The 15520-nt window shown below is 54.6% G+C and overlaps 1 protein-coding gene across 4 annotated transcripts in view; it reads left to right on the top strand.

Moving 5' to 3' along the window:
- Positions 1-12234, top strand: part of ST8SIA5 (ST8 alpha-N-acetyl-neuraminide alpha-2,8-sialyltransferase 5) — a 58808-nt gene extending 46574 nt beyond the window's left edge. For 2 of the 4 annotated variants that reach the window (XM_045458288.1, XM_045458286.1), the window contains 4 exons: positions 337-481; positions 4388-4500; positions 5298-5390; positions 6495-12234. In XM_045458288.1, the coding sequence (XP_045314244.1) occupies positions 337-481; positions 4388-4500; positions 5298-5390; positions 6495-6963 (820 nt within the window). In that variant the 3' untranslated portion in view covers positions 6964-12234. Of the gene's footprint in view, positions 1-280; positions 482-4387; positions 4501-5297; positions 5391-6494 lie in introns of all 4 variants that reach the window. The other 2 variants (XM_045458287.1, XM_045458289.1) reach the window with 2 other exon arrangements.
- Positions 12235-15520: the final 3286 nt, after the last annotated feature.

Here is a 15520-nt window from a genome sequence, read left to right as displayed (position 1 = left end):
GTGGGCAGGGGGTTGGTAGGTGACGAAGTGGGTGGTAGCTGGTCTGTGCTCCGGGTCCTCGGAGGCCAGTGAGGTCAGTGGGGTGGGCAGCTGGGAGCTCCCGGAGAGAAAGGCGAGTGTGAGGAGGGGAGGCAAGGCCCAGACATTGGGAGGCATGTTGAAGGGGGAGGGGACGACATGAGCAGAGGCGAGGGGGTGGGAGTGAGTGTGGGAAGGGGTGGGGGGGAGAGAACGGCTCACCCCGAGGGGCCTCAGCTCCCTGACCCCTCTGTTCTTCCAGAGGCTTTGCTCTGCCCTGTGTCACCTGTCCCTCCTGCTGTGTCTCCTGCCTGGCAGGTCCACTCTGTCCAGGTGCTGCAACGCCCCCTCCTTCCTCTTCACGACGCAGAAGAATACGCCCCTGGGGACGAAGCTCAAGTATGAAGTGGACACCAGCGGCATCTACCACATCAACCAGGAGATCTTCCGCATGTTTCCCAAGGTGCTGCTTGGGGCAGGGCAGTCTGGGCAGGGCAAAGGGGCGACCTCACGTGGCCCTCTGTGGCCACGCCCACGCAGTGTGGCATCACTCTGCTGTGCCCTCTGCACCCGTTGTCCTGGCTGGGGTTGGCTCAGTGGACTGTCCTCCGGGGCTCCCGTCTGGGCAGAGTGAGTGCCAACTGGCTATTATTTGAGCGACTTCTGGCAAGAAAATGGTTGTCAAATTTTGGTTATTGCATTGCTTGCAGAGGACATCCCGAAGATATCTGGGAGAGTGATTAGGCATTTGTCCCCCACTGGAGGCAGGCGCAGGAGCAAAACCATTCACGCAAAGGTTGCATGCACGAGAAATCACGGACCAGTAGAAAGCAAATCGAGAACGATTTGATCTCACGTTGGATGACCTTGGACGGTTCTTATATCTTCCAAGGCCCCTGTCTCCCTGTCCATCACACTGGACTGGTTTAGGCTAGGAATAGGTTTGGCTGCTTATAACAGAAAATCTAAGTAAAACAAGATAGACGTGAATTGTTTTCCTTCTGCATAAAAGAAGTCGGGAGGGCTAGTACGGTGGCTCCCTGGTCATGGGGGACCACAGGATAAGTGATCTCATGAATGAACGGCTCAGGGCACTGAAGCTCTGGCTTCACTTGTGGCCTGATCACAGCGTCAGAATCTCAGAGAAAAGGGCCTGGAACCTGCCTTTTCAGCTCATTCTGGTGGTTATTACCATCTGAAGAGGAAGAAGGTTCCACTGGATGTGTTCATAACCACCACCTGGAGAGCAATGGGTCCAGGGCAGGACTTAGTGAGTCCAGTGTGCAGAAATGCTGAGTGGGGGCATGTTAGGTCTTTCTGGATGAAATCTGAGGGCCTGGGCTGCCCTGCTTCAACGGGAATGCTCATGAAACAAAGCCCACGGGTCCCTGCGTTCTGTCACTTAAAGGGAGGGTGCTGATAAGATTGGGCCTTGTGGGGCAGCGGGGAGGAGCACAAGGTGGAGAGGTGTCACACATTCTCTCCCCACGTCACTGGGCTGGAGGATGATGGGGATAAGCCACATTTACCAGGTGGGTCTTTTTTTTTTTCTTTTTTTAATGTTTATTTTTGAGAGAGAGAGAGACAGAGAGAGAGAGACAGAGTGTGAGGGGGGAGGGGCAGAGAGAGAGAGGGAGACACAGACTCCGAAGCAGGCTCCAGGCTCTGAGCTGCCAGCACAGAGTCCATTGCGAGGCTCGAACTCCCAAACCACGAGATCGTGACCTGAGCCAAAGTCAGATGCCTAACCGACTGAGCCCCCCAGGCACCCCTACAGCGTGGGTCTTGCAAGGCCTGGAACAGGAGGCTGATGTCCGACAGGTGGACTTACATCTCATGCGGGTCATGCCAGTGGGTGACAGTTCAGTTATGACATATGGGTCCAACAAGGGCCGTGGGTATAGACGGCCGAGGCCCAGGGAGTGAGAGCAGGGCTGCCAAATGTTCTCTGGAAAGGGCCAGAGAGCAACTATTTTAAGCTTTGCAGGCCATATGGTCTCTGTCACAGCTACTCACCTTTATGGTTCCAGCACAAGGCAGCCACGGACCTTCACAAACAAACGAGCGTGGCTGGGCTGCAGTAACACTCTAGTTCCTATCAGACACTGAAACGTGAACTTTACATAATTTTTACGTGTCATGAAGTCTTCTTCTTTTGATCCCCCCCCCAACCGTTTAAAAATACAAAACCCATGCTTAGCTCACAGGCTGTACGGAAACAGGCAGAAGGTCCGAGGTGGCCCGCAGGCCGTAATTAGCCACCCCCTGAGTTAGAGCCTGTGACTTAGAAGGATTCATACCCTCAATGTAAGTACTTCTTTGGGATTGTATAAAATTCAGCTTCTCCACTTCCTCCCCCGACCCTGGAGATTCTGATTCCATGGTTCTGGGAAGGAGCCCAGGAATTTCTATTTCCAGAAAGTACTCCAGGTTGTTTTTGATGTACAGAAGTTTGGGAGACACTGACATAGAACATAAAGGCCTTTGAGGATCTCTCCAAAGATAACTTTGGTTTTTTCCTTTCCCTGGTAAAAGTCGAACAGTGCAGTTTTCCCCAATGGCTGTGAGACACCCTTGTTTTCCCCATCCTGGCCCCTGGGCCTGTCCCTTCAGGGACAATGGGCCTTGAAGGACAGTCTCCACAGACGGATGCGGCATCGTCTCCAGATTTAGCCTCCTTCCTGAGGACCCAGTGTGGTGTGATTTCCCATGACCCCACCGGGAGGCCAAGGTGCCGACCAGGGCCGCTGTCATTCAGGGCTGGCCAGGTGATGTGTGCTAGAAGGGGAGCTGTCCAGTAGGCTCCTGGGGGGAGGGATCTTTGGGGACTAATGACAGTAATAATCTGGTCCTCCTGCCGAGATACCTCTGGGCCAAGCATCACCCTGGATAGGCTTTTCATTTACACTAGTGGTTCTCAACCCTGGGGACATTTGGCAACGTTTAGAGACATTTTGGTGGTTATGATTGGGCGTTACCCTTGACATCCGGTGGGGAGAGGCCCAGGGATGCTGCTAAACATTCTGCAGTCCACAGGGCAGCCCCCTCCACCCCCCCCCACCCCCCAGCAAGGAATGAGCTGGTCCAAAGTGTCAACGGTGCCAGATCGAGAAACTCTGCTTCACGTTGTCTCACTTTTGAAAAGCACATGGAATTATCCTAATTTTACAGATGGGAAAACCGAGTTGCTGAGAACTCAAAACACTTGTCTATGGTTCCTTCACCTCATTATCACGCAAAACCAGGGCTGAACCTGGGTCTTTTGCCTAGGGGACCCCATCCTGGTTGGTCCCGGGCTTTCCTGGTTTGACCCAAGGGAAGCCCTGCATCCCGGGCAGAGTTCCCCAGTCCTGGGCACACTGGGGGGTTTGGGCACCCTGCCCTTGACTCCAGGTCTGTGCTTCTTTCTGCCTGTGCCATGCATGCATGCATGTGGCTGCTTGGTTCCATCTGCCTCAGGTTCCCTGGAGGGGGGGGGGGTGGATTATGACCCAGAGCAGGGACAGGACAGAACCGGGACCCTTAACCCTCAGGCCAGTGTTTGCTTTTTCCTGCTGACATGCCTGTGGTCCCCTGGAGAGCATGCCCAGGGAGCCTTGTGGGGAGCCGGTGCCCAGACCAAGGTAACCCCAGCAGTCAGGGTGTGACAAGGTCAAAGAGCCGTGAGATGGTCACTCCCAGGGCTCCCGTGAGTGTGACTGTCACTCAGGCTAAGTCCCGGGCTCCTCTGCACTTCGCAGAGATTTCAGGAATTTCCGGCCTCTCGCTGTTCCCCGGTGTGGCCTTGCTTACTCAGCCCTTGGTCTCTTGTCCCTGCTGCTGCCAAGTCCTGCCATGTGTCCCGGTCCATCTGATCTTTGTATCCCAGGCACATGTCCCCCCCTGCAGAGCAGAGGGAGGGTCTGTACCATGCCCTGAGCTGAAAGGGGTGAGAGCCAGGTTTAGGGCCCTGGTCCCAGGCGGCCCTGTCCCCATCTCTGTTGCTGTCACCCCCCAGAACATCTGCATTAACCAATAAAATATGCATACTAGAAGTCCTAAGGATGAGCTTCCCAACATTGGCAAAACCAAAGGCAAGCAGGACTAGCCACAACCTGTACTCTCTTCTTTCTGGAAACCTGAGGCATCCCAGAGCTTATTGAAAAAGGTTGTGGAGACGTGGCTTCTGTTCCAGCTCATTCGTACTGGCCAGTGGGACTGAGAACAAGTCTCCTGGCCTCTCTTCTCATCTGCAAAGTGGAATAGCCACTTTTCTCCCACATTCCCTACAAGGCTGGCTCGTAGACGTGATCATGGGTACAGGGGTGAGGGCACCCGAAGAAGGCAGGGAGGGCATTGCCTGTGACAGCCGCGTCCCTGTCTCCCCCAGGATATGCCCTACTACCGGTCCCAGTTTAAGAAGTGTGCAGTGGTGGGCAATGGAGGCATCTTAAAGAACAGCCGCTGTGGGAGAGAGATCAACAGCGCTGACTTTGTCTTCCGGTAAAGAATCCCCCAGGCTCTGCACCTGCTGCTTCTGCCCCCACGGCCCTCCGGCTCTGCGCCCTTCCCTCTTGTGGTGGCCCACCCCCATGCCCCAATGCTGTCCTTCAAGAGATCAGCCTCCACTCCCCAGCCCTGCACACCCTCATGCTCTGGGTTGTTTCTTGCCCTCTCCAGCCCTATCCCTTGGGGCCAGCAGCCAAACCTCTCAGGTCCTCTGTCTCCACATCTGCGGAATGAGACGTGTGCAAAGAACACCTCTGTTTTCAAAATAATTGATTTTTTTAAAAAGAGCATAGCAGCTATATGAAGGTCTGTGCAGATCTGTGGGTGTGCAGAACCCTCCCCAACTGGGTTCTTCTCTTCCAGAAGCAGGGCTTGGAACAAGGGCGGCCTTGGGGCTGGCACCAATATTGGCTTCGCCCTGGCTTTAACTAAGTCAGAGATGGGTCCTGGTATTTCTTCTTCCTCAGATAGAGCCCCCTCTAACCTCTTTGGGGATCTTCGCTTACATCTTTAGCCTGGATAAAGATGGGTTGAAAATAAAGGCTTAATGCAGAGGGATTGGGGTTGAGGCTGTCTACCATCATTGTGCCACTGGGGGGTTGGGGGGGGGGAGGAGTAAACTTGCTTCTCTATGCACAGGCCACAAAGATTCCATCCAGCTGGCTGCCTCTGCCTCCCTCTGCCCATAGGGGCAACATCTCCTCCCTCCCCACACCCTCCCCCTGCCTGCTCTCCAGCTGTGTCTAGAATGACTGAGCACATACGGCCTGGGTGCCTTGTCTTTTATGCAGGTGCAACCTCCCCCCCATCTCGGAGAAGTACACCATGGATGTGGGAGTGAAGACGGATGTGGTCACTGTGAACCCCAGCATCATCACCGAGAGGTAACTGACCCTCTTCTAGACTTGTGCTGTCCAGTATGGTACCCCCTAGTCACATGTGGTTATTGGCCACTGGAAATGTGGCTATCCAGATTGACGTGGGCTGTCTATAAGTGTAAACACACACCCGACTTCAAAGACTTAACATGGAAAGGAGGATGGACCATATCTCATCCATTGTTTGTATCGATTACCTGTTGAGATAGTAGTATTTTGGGTACAGCAGGTTAATAAAACATTGTCAGCATTAAATATAATATAAAAATTAACTTCACCCACTCCTTTCTACTTATTTAAATATGATCATTAGAACATTTTAAGTGAGATATGTGGCCTCAGTTCTATTTCTTTTGGACAGCACCGGTCTAGACAGTCTTCATGTAGATGGGCCAGAAAGCTTTCCTGAATGTGATGGGGGGAAGACGGCTCTCTACGCTGGTGTATCCAGGGGGCCCTGGGAGAAGACTCTTAACGAAGATGTCAGTCCCCACCTAGTTCCCCTCCTGGGGTCTGTCTGCCTGGGAGGCCTTGGGGAGGGGGGCCAATGGGTTAAAACAACAGCCAAGGGCCTAGTCACATCATCCAGGTCAGACCGGGGTAAGAGAGGGGACAGAGGCTAAAGAGTCGGTAAATCAGGCGAGGAAAGCACGAGTGAGGGGCTGCAGGGCAGGAAGGAGAGAGCAGGCACACTCATTTGGGGTGCTCATTGGGGATCTTGGGAAAGAAAGTACACGCGTCTGCCCTGAGGGCCCAGGGAAAGCCTCCACTTCCTCCCTACCTCCCCACCGAGTCCCCCCTTCCCCCCCCCACCCCTCCCCGGGATGCTCTCATCCCTTTGGGTTAAGCACTGCCCTCCCTATATGGTCGTCCCTTTGGACTCAGATTGCTTCCACTTAGAAAACAGAAGGCAGGCCATTCATCTTAGGAGGTGAATGAGATGAAGGGAAGCGGGGTGGCCTTGAGTCCCCTGCATTTTCTGGAAAGGCCCCAGGGTGCCGGATGGGGGCAGCAGGGGCGGTGGGGCGGGGGAAGAGGCGCACAGGCACGTTGGAGGTGAGGGGGGGGGGGGGAGTGGGCCGACCACCCTTCTGCTCCGGCCCCGCCCAGGTTCCACAAGTTGGAGAAGTGGCGGCGGCCCTTCTACCGGGTGCTGCAGGTGTACGAGAACGCGTCGGTGCTGCTGCCCGCCTTCTACAACACGCGCAACACCGACGTGTCCATCCGCGTCAAGTACGTGCTGGACGACTTCGAGTCGACGCAGGCCGTGTACTACTTCCACCCGCAATACCTGGTCAACGTGTCGCGCTACTGGCTCAGCCTGGGGGTGCGCGCGAAGCGCATCAGCACCGGCCTCATCCTGGCCACCGCGGCGCTCGAGCTCTGCGAGGAGGTGCACCTGTTCGGCTTCTGGGCCTTCCCCATGAACCCCTCGGGCCTCTACATCACCCACCACTACTATGACAACGTCAAGCCCCGCCCCGGCTTCCACGCCATGCCCTCTGAGATCTTCAACTTCCTGCACCTGCACAGCCGAGGCATCCTCCGCGTGCACACGGGCACCTGCACCTGCTGCTGAGGGCGGCACAGGCTGGCCGGCCACCCCGGCAAGCAGAACCTCGCTCCTCCTCTCCTTACTGCGCCGGGCAGTGCGTGGGCCAGGAGGCAGGGATGGGGGGGCGGGGGGCGGGGGCGGGCACAGTCAGCTCTGTGCTAAGCCTCCTGGCCTCAGCCGGGGCCCTATGACCCCACCCTGCCCGTAGGTAGCATGCTGCTGGGCCACACCCCGAGATCAGGGGCCTTGAGGATTGCCAGTGATTAAAGCACATTTGCACTCAATTTTAGCATTCGGGAGAGCGCAGGCTGTAGTGGCCTTGTCGCAGCTAAAGAAAGGCCCTACGTACAGAATGGAAAAGGGGGAGACTGGACGTGTGAGCATGGTCGAGATTTAATTCAGACTTTTGGCTTCCTGAGTTTTATACTGAGGCCTCAGCTGTGAATCGCTATCTAGAATCTCAGAGCTTACAGAGCAACCCAGCAGCCAGACCTTCCTGTGAAGACAGAGTGGCTCAGGGGGGTCCAGGGTCTTAACCACGCCCTTTCAAACACATCCTCAGACACACACATGCACAGTCTTGGTGCCTCCGGGTTCAATCCTGTGTTTGATATTCTGATGAGAAGGACCAGCCATTTGCACTAAGGTTTCCAAGCCAATGTGATTGACTCAATACGTGCTTAGCAATTTGCTTCCTCTCCTGTCTCCTTATTTCCAGCTCTGTTTTAACCAGGAGTTATTTATAAGATCTGTTCCTCTTTATGCTCCAGAATCCTGCAGAATCCTGCTACATTGTGTTTCTGACCTGTGGGCTCCGGGCTGGAAAGCACTGAGATGCAACCGATGAGCTTTGCAGACAGGAGTGCATCATGGCCTCCGACACCAGCATCACTGAGGCTTCTGCTGTGAAGGCAGGACTTGGCACTTTACACAGCCGGTGGCCTCACGCACACGGACCCACAGAGCCTGTGCTTTGGGAAGTTAACTGTGCCTGGGCCAAAAGGGGTTAACGTGGCATTTCACATCTGAAGTTCATTCCCTTTGCTCCCTGCAGGGTGTTACCACCACGAGCGTGGCTATACCTAATAGACACCCATGGTGAATTGCCTTAGAACCTAGCTGCACGGACTCATAGAATGTTAGTTCTGGAGGGACTTCAGACTCTAACCTCTCGCCTTCCCTCCCTCCCTCCCTCTCTCCGTTCTTCCCTTCCTCCCTTAGACACTTCCGAAAGCCTATTCTGCTTTGGTCTGGGGTTGGCCTTGGGAAGACGTGATGACAAATCAATTCAGTATTGCTTTCTCCTCGGGCTGGAGGGCAGACCGTATGCAGGCCCGAACCCAGCTGCTGGGTGCTCTGGGGAGGACGAGGGGCTGCGAGGTTTCAGCAGGGAGTGCGGCCTGCCATCTGATGGCCTCCTTGTACAACGCAGAGCAGCACATCCCGCCAGTGAGACACAGAGGGGAGCGTGGGCCTGGTCCCAGGCCTCCAGGCTCCCGGCCCACGGCTCCTTTCTTGGCAAAACCGCTTTGTTTGGGCTTGTGTGCCACGCTGGTGGGTTGTCATGGAGTGCCTGCCTCCGCCTCTGTTCTGAGCCCTGGTCCTGACCGGGAGACCTCGCGCTGCTTGTCTGTAGGGCAGGGAAGTAGCCACTGAGACGAAGTAGACCCTAGTACGCCATGAACTGGGGAAAACTCCCCAGGGCCGGTGGAGGGCTGCGCTTTCTTGGGCTCTGCCTGTTCCTCCCAAGGTACTTACGGAGGTTTCCAGCCACTTGTTTGTGGTTAATTGAGTGCAGTTCTTGAAACCGTGGAATGTTAAGACTGCAAGACTCCTAAAGACCATTTTGTCCTATTTAAGGGAACAGACCTAGAAGGGGGAGGCGGCCTGGGTCGTGCCTGGGGCTCTACTGAATGGCCAGAGCCCCTGAGTGACACTTCTGTTCCAGGTGGGGCAGGGCTGGGGGGCAGGAGCCACGGTGAATCAGACATCAGGGTTCCCACCGCTCGAGGGTGCTGCGGGTTGGCATCTGCCCCAGCAGGGCCCTCGTAGGAGCTGGCGATAGGACATAATGATCCACACCCATAGAGGAATCGGGACTCGTGGTCCCATTTCTGCCTGCGGGTCTTAGGGCGAGTTGCTTCCTCTCCCCACAGATCTCACTTTCCTCATCACTACAACTAGAGGCTTAGGAAAGATCTCTGGGGTCCTTGCAATCTCTAATTTGTTGTTGGAGGTGTTCCTGATGTATGGATCTGAGCCACAAATAGTATTTGTTATTACGATAGTTAACATTTAGTGTGTTCTCATTCTGTGCCAGGCCCTGCACAAAGCACTTTCTTTGCGTTATCTCTTGTGATCATCACAAGACCCCGTAGGTAAGAAGGCTCCCATCAGGTGAGGAGGAGGTCAGACACCCAGCGGAGGAAACCACACCCAGGCGTGTGGAACCCCAAAGCCCACGCTCTGGACCTCTGTCTTAGCTGCCTCTCGGCCAGTGTCACAAGGGCTGGAACCAGAGGGATCCTGACGGAGGTGGCGCTGCAGGGCAGACCCTGCTCCAGGGACACATGCTCTGGGAGGCCGTCTTGGGTCCGAAGGCTGTCTCTGCCTGGAGTTGTCCCCCACCCCCACCCACAGTGAACGTGTGCTGTCCTGGCACTGGGGGTGGGGAGGGTTGAGGGCATCTCTACGTCTGCAGGTGAGGACAGATGCCCAGAAAGAGTGACAACATGTTGACTGACTTGTCCAAGGCCCCATGGCCAGCTAGGGCCTCGTTTGGGACTCACCTGGTCTCCTGACTTCCAGGCCATCCTCCTTCTCCCGCAGTGTTTGTGGGGAAAACATTTTTTTCAAAGGCTCGGAGAGACCTGGGCATCGATTCAGGAAGCCCCCACCATGCTCCTCGAAGCCCCGACACCCTCCCACCGTGCAGTGCAGACTAGCAGTTTAAATTCTTATTTAAGGGAAATCGATCCCCCACAAATAAAACAACCCTCGTGTCTTTCTTTGTGCTAAACCCACGGCTCCAGGGTTGAAAGGCAGCAGAAACAAGTAAATGACTCAGTGCTTAGCCAAGCAGAACAGAAGGTAGCTCAAGGTCAGATGCCGCCTTTGAGGCAGTTTAGCAATGCTGTCGAAGCAACTCTGCCCACCAGTCACCTGGTGCCACAGAGAGCAGAGGGCCTCACGGCCCTTGACTTTGCTGACTGTGGGGAGGGGGCAGGGACGGCACTTCCTGACAGTTGAGGGAGGGTGCAGAGCTGGCTTCAGCCAGGCCTTCAACAAATAATTATTGGGCACTCACTTTGTGCCAGGCATCGTGCTAGGTGCTGGGGGATGAACGATCGATCGAAATGATCAAAACGTAGCCCCTGCCCGCCCCCGGGGCTGACAGCCTGGTGGGCGTGTCCAGACACTGAACCAGGATCCCACACGTGTGCTAAAAGCTGGCAAGTCCAAGCTCGGGGACAGTTACCAGGGAAAGAGGACGAGGGTGTGCTGGAGTTAAGCTGGAATTCTGCAGGCTGGTGATTGCCAATGCAGCGGCTGCTTCTCAGGCCTCATCCTTGAAATCCATGTGACATGTGACAAGGGTGGCTTCGCTGTCCTTTTGAGTCCTCTCCTCCTTTGTTTCCTAACAAACCACTCTCCCCTGACTTCCTTCCTGTCTCTGAATGCTCCTTCTCAGGCCCCTTTGTTGACTCATCTTCTGCGAACCTCAGGGTTCTCTTCTCTCAGCAGGAGAGAAAGCTCATCTATTCCCAGCCTGTCTCTCCCGTCCTTGCGTCTTAGCCCCCTTACCTGCAGGCTGGTTCTCCCTTGGATCTTCGGAAGCATGCTCACCGCGGCCTCCTGAACATCTGTCCCTGCGCTGCATTGCAAACCTCATCATGTCCTCAACTGGTGTAGTTAAAAGGACACCCTGGATTCAAGGTTGCCTCTTACCACTTACTAGCTGCATGACCCCGAGGGAGCTGCTGAAGTCCCTGGAGGGTCTGATTCAGTATCTGAGGAGTGAGGCCAGGACGCCAGCCTCTCCAGCCGTGGCGAGGGTCAAGTGAAATAGGGCTGCACAATGCCTAGCACAGAGCCTGGCACAAACCAGACACTCGGTGAGCCCAGCTTCCTCGGCCTCCTCCCTCCCCCAACCCTCCCCCAGTGAATGGCTCTCCTGCACTGGTGGTCGCTCACCCCAAAAACCCAAAGCCTGGCTCCTCCTCCTCTGTCACCTTCCATATCAGCACAGCTGACGGAGAACCACACTCTGCAATGCCTGCCATTCAGTGGCGGCTGCCCGGTGAGTGGTGATGTCTGGCGTGAAATTCAGACGAGATAGCGTCTTAAGTGAGAAAAGAGTGAAAATGAAAATCCGGCACACAACCCCACTTCGGCCCCTCTGTGAAGACGAATATAAGATATAACCCACTATTAAACTAGCAACACAAAAATAATTGCTTAGGAATCGATTACATTTATGAAATCTGTTTTGGCCTTGACACGATCAGAGATTTTTTTTTCTCTATTTTTTGATTGTAGTAAAATACCCATGACGTGAAATCGACCATTTGAGCCATTTTTAAGCGCACAGTTCAGTGGAGTTAAGTACGTTCACGTTGTTGTGCAACCAGTCTCCAGAACACCTTTCATCTTACAAAACAAACTCTATGCCCGTTAAAGGACAGCCTCCACTTCCCCTCCCCCAGCCCCTGGAAACCACCACCCTATTTTCAGTCTCTGTGAATGAGATTATTCTAGGTGTCTTGTATAAGTGGAATCATATGGTATCTGTCTTTTTGTGACTGGTTTGTTTCATACAGTATCATTTAGGTAGGGACAAGCTGTTCTCAGATGGCATTCGTTGTTCTCAGTGTCTCTGTAATACAATTCTGATTTTCCTTTTGGTCCGGAGCAGTTCTCCTGGGCCCTTGGTCCAACCCTGGCTTCTGATGACCTTGACACCTTTGCTGAGGCTCAGCAGACCCGGTCTGCTTTGCTAGCTGGGCTCAGCTGTCCTGGCCACAGCCCGTATCCTGAGAGGCAACAGCTCTGCCCCTCTTTTTTAAGCCATTAGATGTTTCCCCTGCAGAGTCTCTTCTGTGAACCCTCCTTCTTTTTTCATTTCAACAAGCAGAAAAGGCAGAGGGAGAGCGAGAGAGAAATACACACTTCAGTCAGTGACTTAGCGCTTGGCACAGAAGCCAGAAATCAGTGACTGTCTTTCTTTCCATTCGGGGGACGGTTCCCTTGGCAACTAAGTAACTCATTTCCTTCAATAAAAATGACTTGCTCAGCTTTGGGGTAAAAGTTTTATTTCCTCTAGAAGTGCGGTTCTCAGCCTTGTGTGCACATTAGAATCACCCGGGGATCTTTATAAAATAACCCTCATGCCGGGTCCCAGAGATTCGCCCAGAGAATCTGATTCAGTTGGCTTAGGGATAGGGCCTCGATCCTTTCAAAAATCTTACGTGACACTGCGGCACAGCGGTTAAGATCCACTGTCCTAGGGCGGAGGGGCTCTGCCTCGGCTGCACTTTGGAGTCATCTGAGGAGCTTTGAGAAATACTTGTGCCTGGACCCTGTCCGTCCCAGAGGCTCTGATCCAGTTGGTCTGAGCTATGACCTAGGTAGTCAAGTCTTTCAGCCTCTCCCCATGACTCGAATACGCAGCCAAGGTTGAGAACCATATTCTAGAGGTTCTTGAACCTGAAGCTGCGTCAGAGTCACTCGGAGAGCTTGGGGGTTCCTGGGCCCCAGCCTGCGGTCTCTGCTTCGGTGAGCTGGCGTGGGGCCTTTCTTGCCGGCTCCCAAGTGATGGTGATGCCGGTCCAGGGATGAGGGGGCCCCATCCTGGTTGGCCTCAGATTTTCCAGGTTTGACCCAAGGGAAGCCCTGCATCCCGGGCAGAGTTCCCCAGTCCTGGGCACACTGGGGGTTTGGGCACCCTGCCCTTGACTCCAGGTCTGTGCTTCTTTCTGCCTGTGCCATGCATGCATGCATGTGGCTGCTTGGTTCCATCTGCCTCAGGTTCCCTGGGGGGGGGGGGGGGGAGGGTGGATTATGACCCAGAGCAGGGACAGGACAGAATCGGGACCCTTAACCCTCAGGCCAGTGTTTGCTTTTTCCTGCTGACGTGCCTGTGGTCCCCTGGAGAGCATGCCCGGGGAGCCTTGTGGGGAGCCGGTGCCCAGACCAAGGTAACCCCAGCAGTCAGGGTGTGACAAGGTCAAAGAGCCGTGAGATGGTCACTCCCAGGGCTCCCACAAGTGTGACTGTCACTCAGGGTAAGTCCCGGGCTCTTCTGCCACACTGCACTCTTTAGTACAGAGTTCCTGGCCCACTGAGGGAGGAAGCTGGGTGCAGTGATCTGTCCCTATCCCCCACCACACCCGTGGAAAACAAGCAGGAAGGTGGTGATGAGGGAACGTTCCGCAGAAATGGTTCATGTGACCCAGGGACTGAGTTCCCTCCCTATTGCGCTGGGCTCTTCCTTCCTTTTCCACCTTCCTTTGGAAAAGGTTCCAGTTGAATCCATCATCTTACCATCTGGATCCTGCCTCAGTCCCTCCTCCCCACAACTGGAGGCAAGTCCCTTGCCCCTTCCCTCTGGAGACGCCTCCAACGATGTGGTCCCACAAGAACTTTATCCGCATAGCAGCTCAGAAGCCCATATTGAAAGGCAAAGTTTACAAGACCCACTGAACACCTTGCAGACTTGTTAAAGGAGACTATGATTACTTTCTTACTGAAACAAGGTCAAAGCATACCTCACTTCCCGGGACCACTTACCCAAGCAAGCTCACTCAGCCCTTAGGCAGCTGGGGACTCAGATGAAGGAAAATTGATTTTGAGCCCCTGAAATAGATGCTGTAAAGCTCTGTGTTAAAGACCAAACATTCTGCAAACAGCAGATCCCTTGTGGCGTTCGCTTTAATTTTAAATTTAATTCTAGGGAACTTGATTCCGGTTTCTCATAATAAAGTGAACGAAGAGAATGACAACAGGTGCTAGATTTAGCAAGAAATGGCAGCTAGTAGCCTAACAGTAATGGCATTAAAAAGACCAAAACTCGACATTTCGGAAAGCAGCCAAGTGATCTGAGGCTGGTTAGTGGAGGTGCAAATGTGCTGTGGTAGCCCCGAGGGCCCAGAGCATCTTAGATCTGCTCACCCTGTGACGTCGGCGACCACACCGGGGGAACGGGAGCAAACAGCCTTCGGTATCCTGTGTTTAAGAAGGCGGAGGAGCAGCTTACCCATTTCGGAATTACTTCCGTTCCCAAACACTTACAACACAGTCCTAGAAATCTTGGTGCTTAAAAGGTTGGCCCTCAGATCTCTTGAAGTTCGGGTGGGTGCAGTAGTTCATTATCTGCGAATGTAGGGTAAACGAGATAGGCAGACTCACTCTTTTGGACCGACGTGTTCCCTCTGACTCTTCCCCCAAGAAAAAGAAGGCCAGGGGCAGGGGGGGATGCGCCCCTTCCGCTCCCCCCACCAATCCCTGGAAGGGAGCTTCGCAGCGTGGTAGACGGTGCTTGCCACGACATTCTCTATCTGCACCTCTGCTTCCGCCGGTGGTGTCCTGGTCACGCTGGGGCCAGGGCGGTCTCTGCAGTGACTCCGGCCCGGAGTCCTTTGTGAATTTAAGAACAGGACTCTTTTTCTCCGCCCGCAGATGAGCACTTCCTGCTTTCCAGGCACCGTAGTCCTCGGTTTTCTCACCAGGCCTCCCTGTATTCTTCTGAGAAGGGTGGGGCGGTCAGGGGGCGTCCCGACCTCACTGGGGCCCAGAAGGACGACTGTGGCATGCCCCCGGTCACATGGGATTGGTGGTAGTGTTCTGGGTTCGGGCGCCCCAGCTTCCTGAGGGGACAGAGGGGGGTAGTAGCCATGTCCTGCACTAGCCTCTCAGGCTTCTCTGCTTTCTTCCCGCTGAGGTTGCCAGGCTGATTGGAGTCTGGTCCAGGCCTGGGCTTTACCCCGGGCCTCGCACCCTGCCTCAGTCTGTGGAGGGCTCTTTGTAGCATTCACTCCTCTCGAGGTCCTGCGCGCGGGACGCCCAGAGCCGGAACACCGGGTGGCTGTGCTGTACTTGGCAGAGGGTCGCCTAAGGCCACAGGTCTGAGCAGAGGGGGACTGTGGAGCAGGTCAGCATCAGACCTGTGGTGCCGTAGCTGTTTGGGAGGAGGCTGGTGGGGGCCCCAGCGACAGGTCCTCCCAGCCCATCCCGGAGCCAGCCCTCCCACACTCTTCTTCAACGGGACCCTTGACTCTCACCGTGGCCGCCTTCTGAGCATGCCCTCCTGCCCAACGTTGCTTTGGGGGACAGCTAGTCCCTCCCTGGGGGCTCCACACTTTGCACAAATGTTTTAGGGTGCAACAGGGTCTTCTTGGTCGCCTGCAAATTTCATTTTTGGACCCAACCGCCCTCCCCACAGAAAGCTGTAAGTGTTCTTCAAAGCTGTGTTGTTTGAACTGTGAAACGTATGCAGATATATCATTATTATTATTTTTAAAAAAAATTTTTTTTTAACGTTTATTTATTTTTGAGACAGAGAGAGACAGAGCATGAACGGGGG

Source organism: Leopardus geoffroyi, chromosome D3 (genome assembly GCF_018350155.1).
Source record: "Leopardus geoffroyi isolate Oge1 chromosome D3, O.geoffroyi_Oge1_pat1.0, whole genome shotgun sequence".
Classification (NCBI taxonomy): domain Eukaryota; kingdom Metazoa; phylum Chordata; class Mammalia; order Carnivora; family Felidae; genus Leopardus; species Leopardus geoffroyi.
The sequence above is the reverse complement of the archived record's forward strand: the minus strand, read 5'-3'. Positions and strand labels throughout refer to the sequence as shown.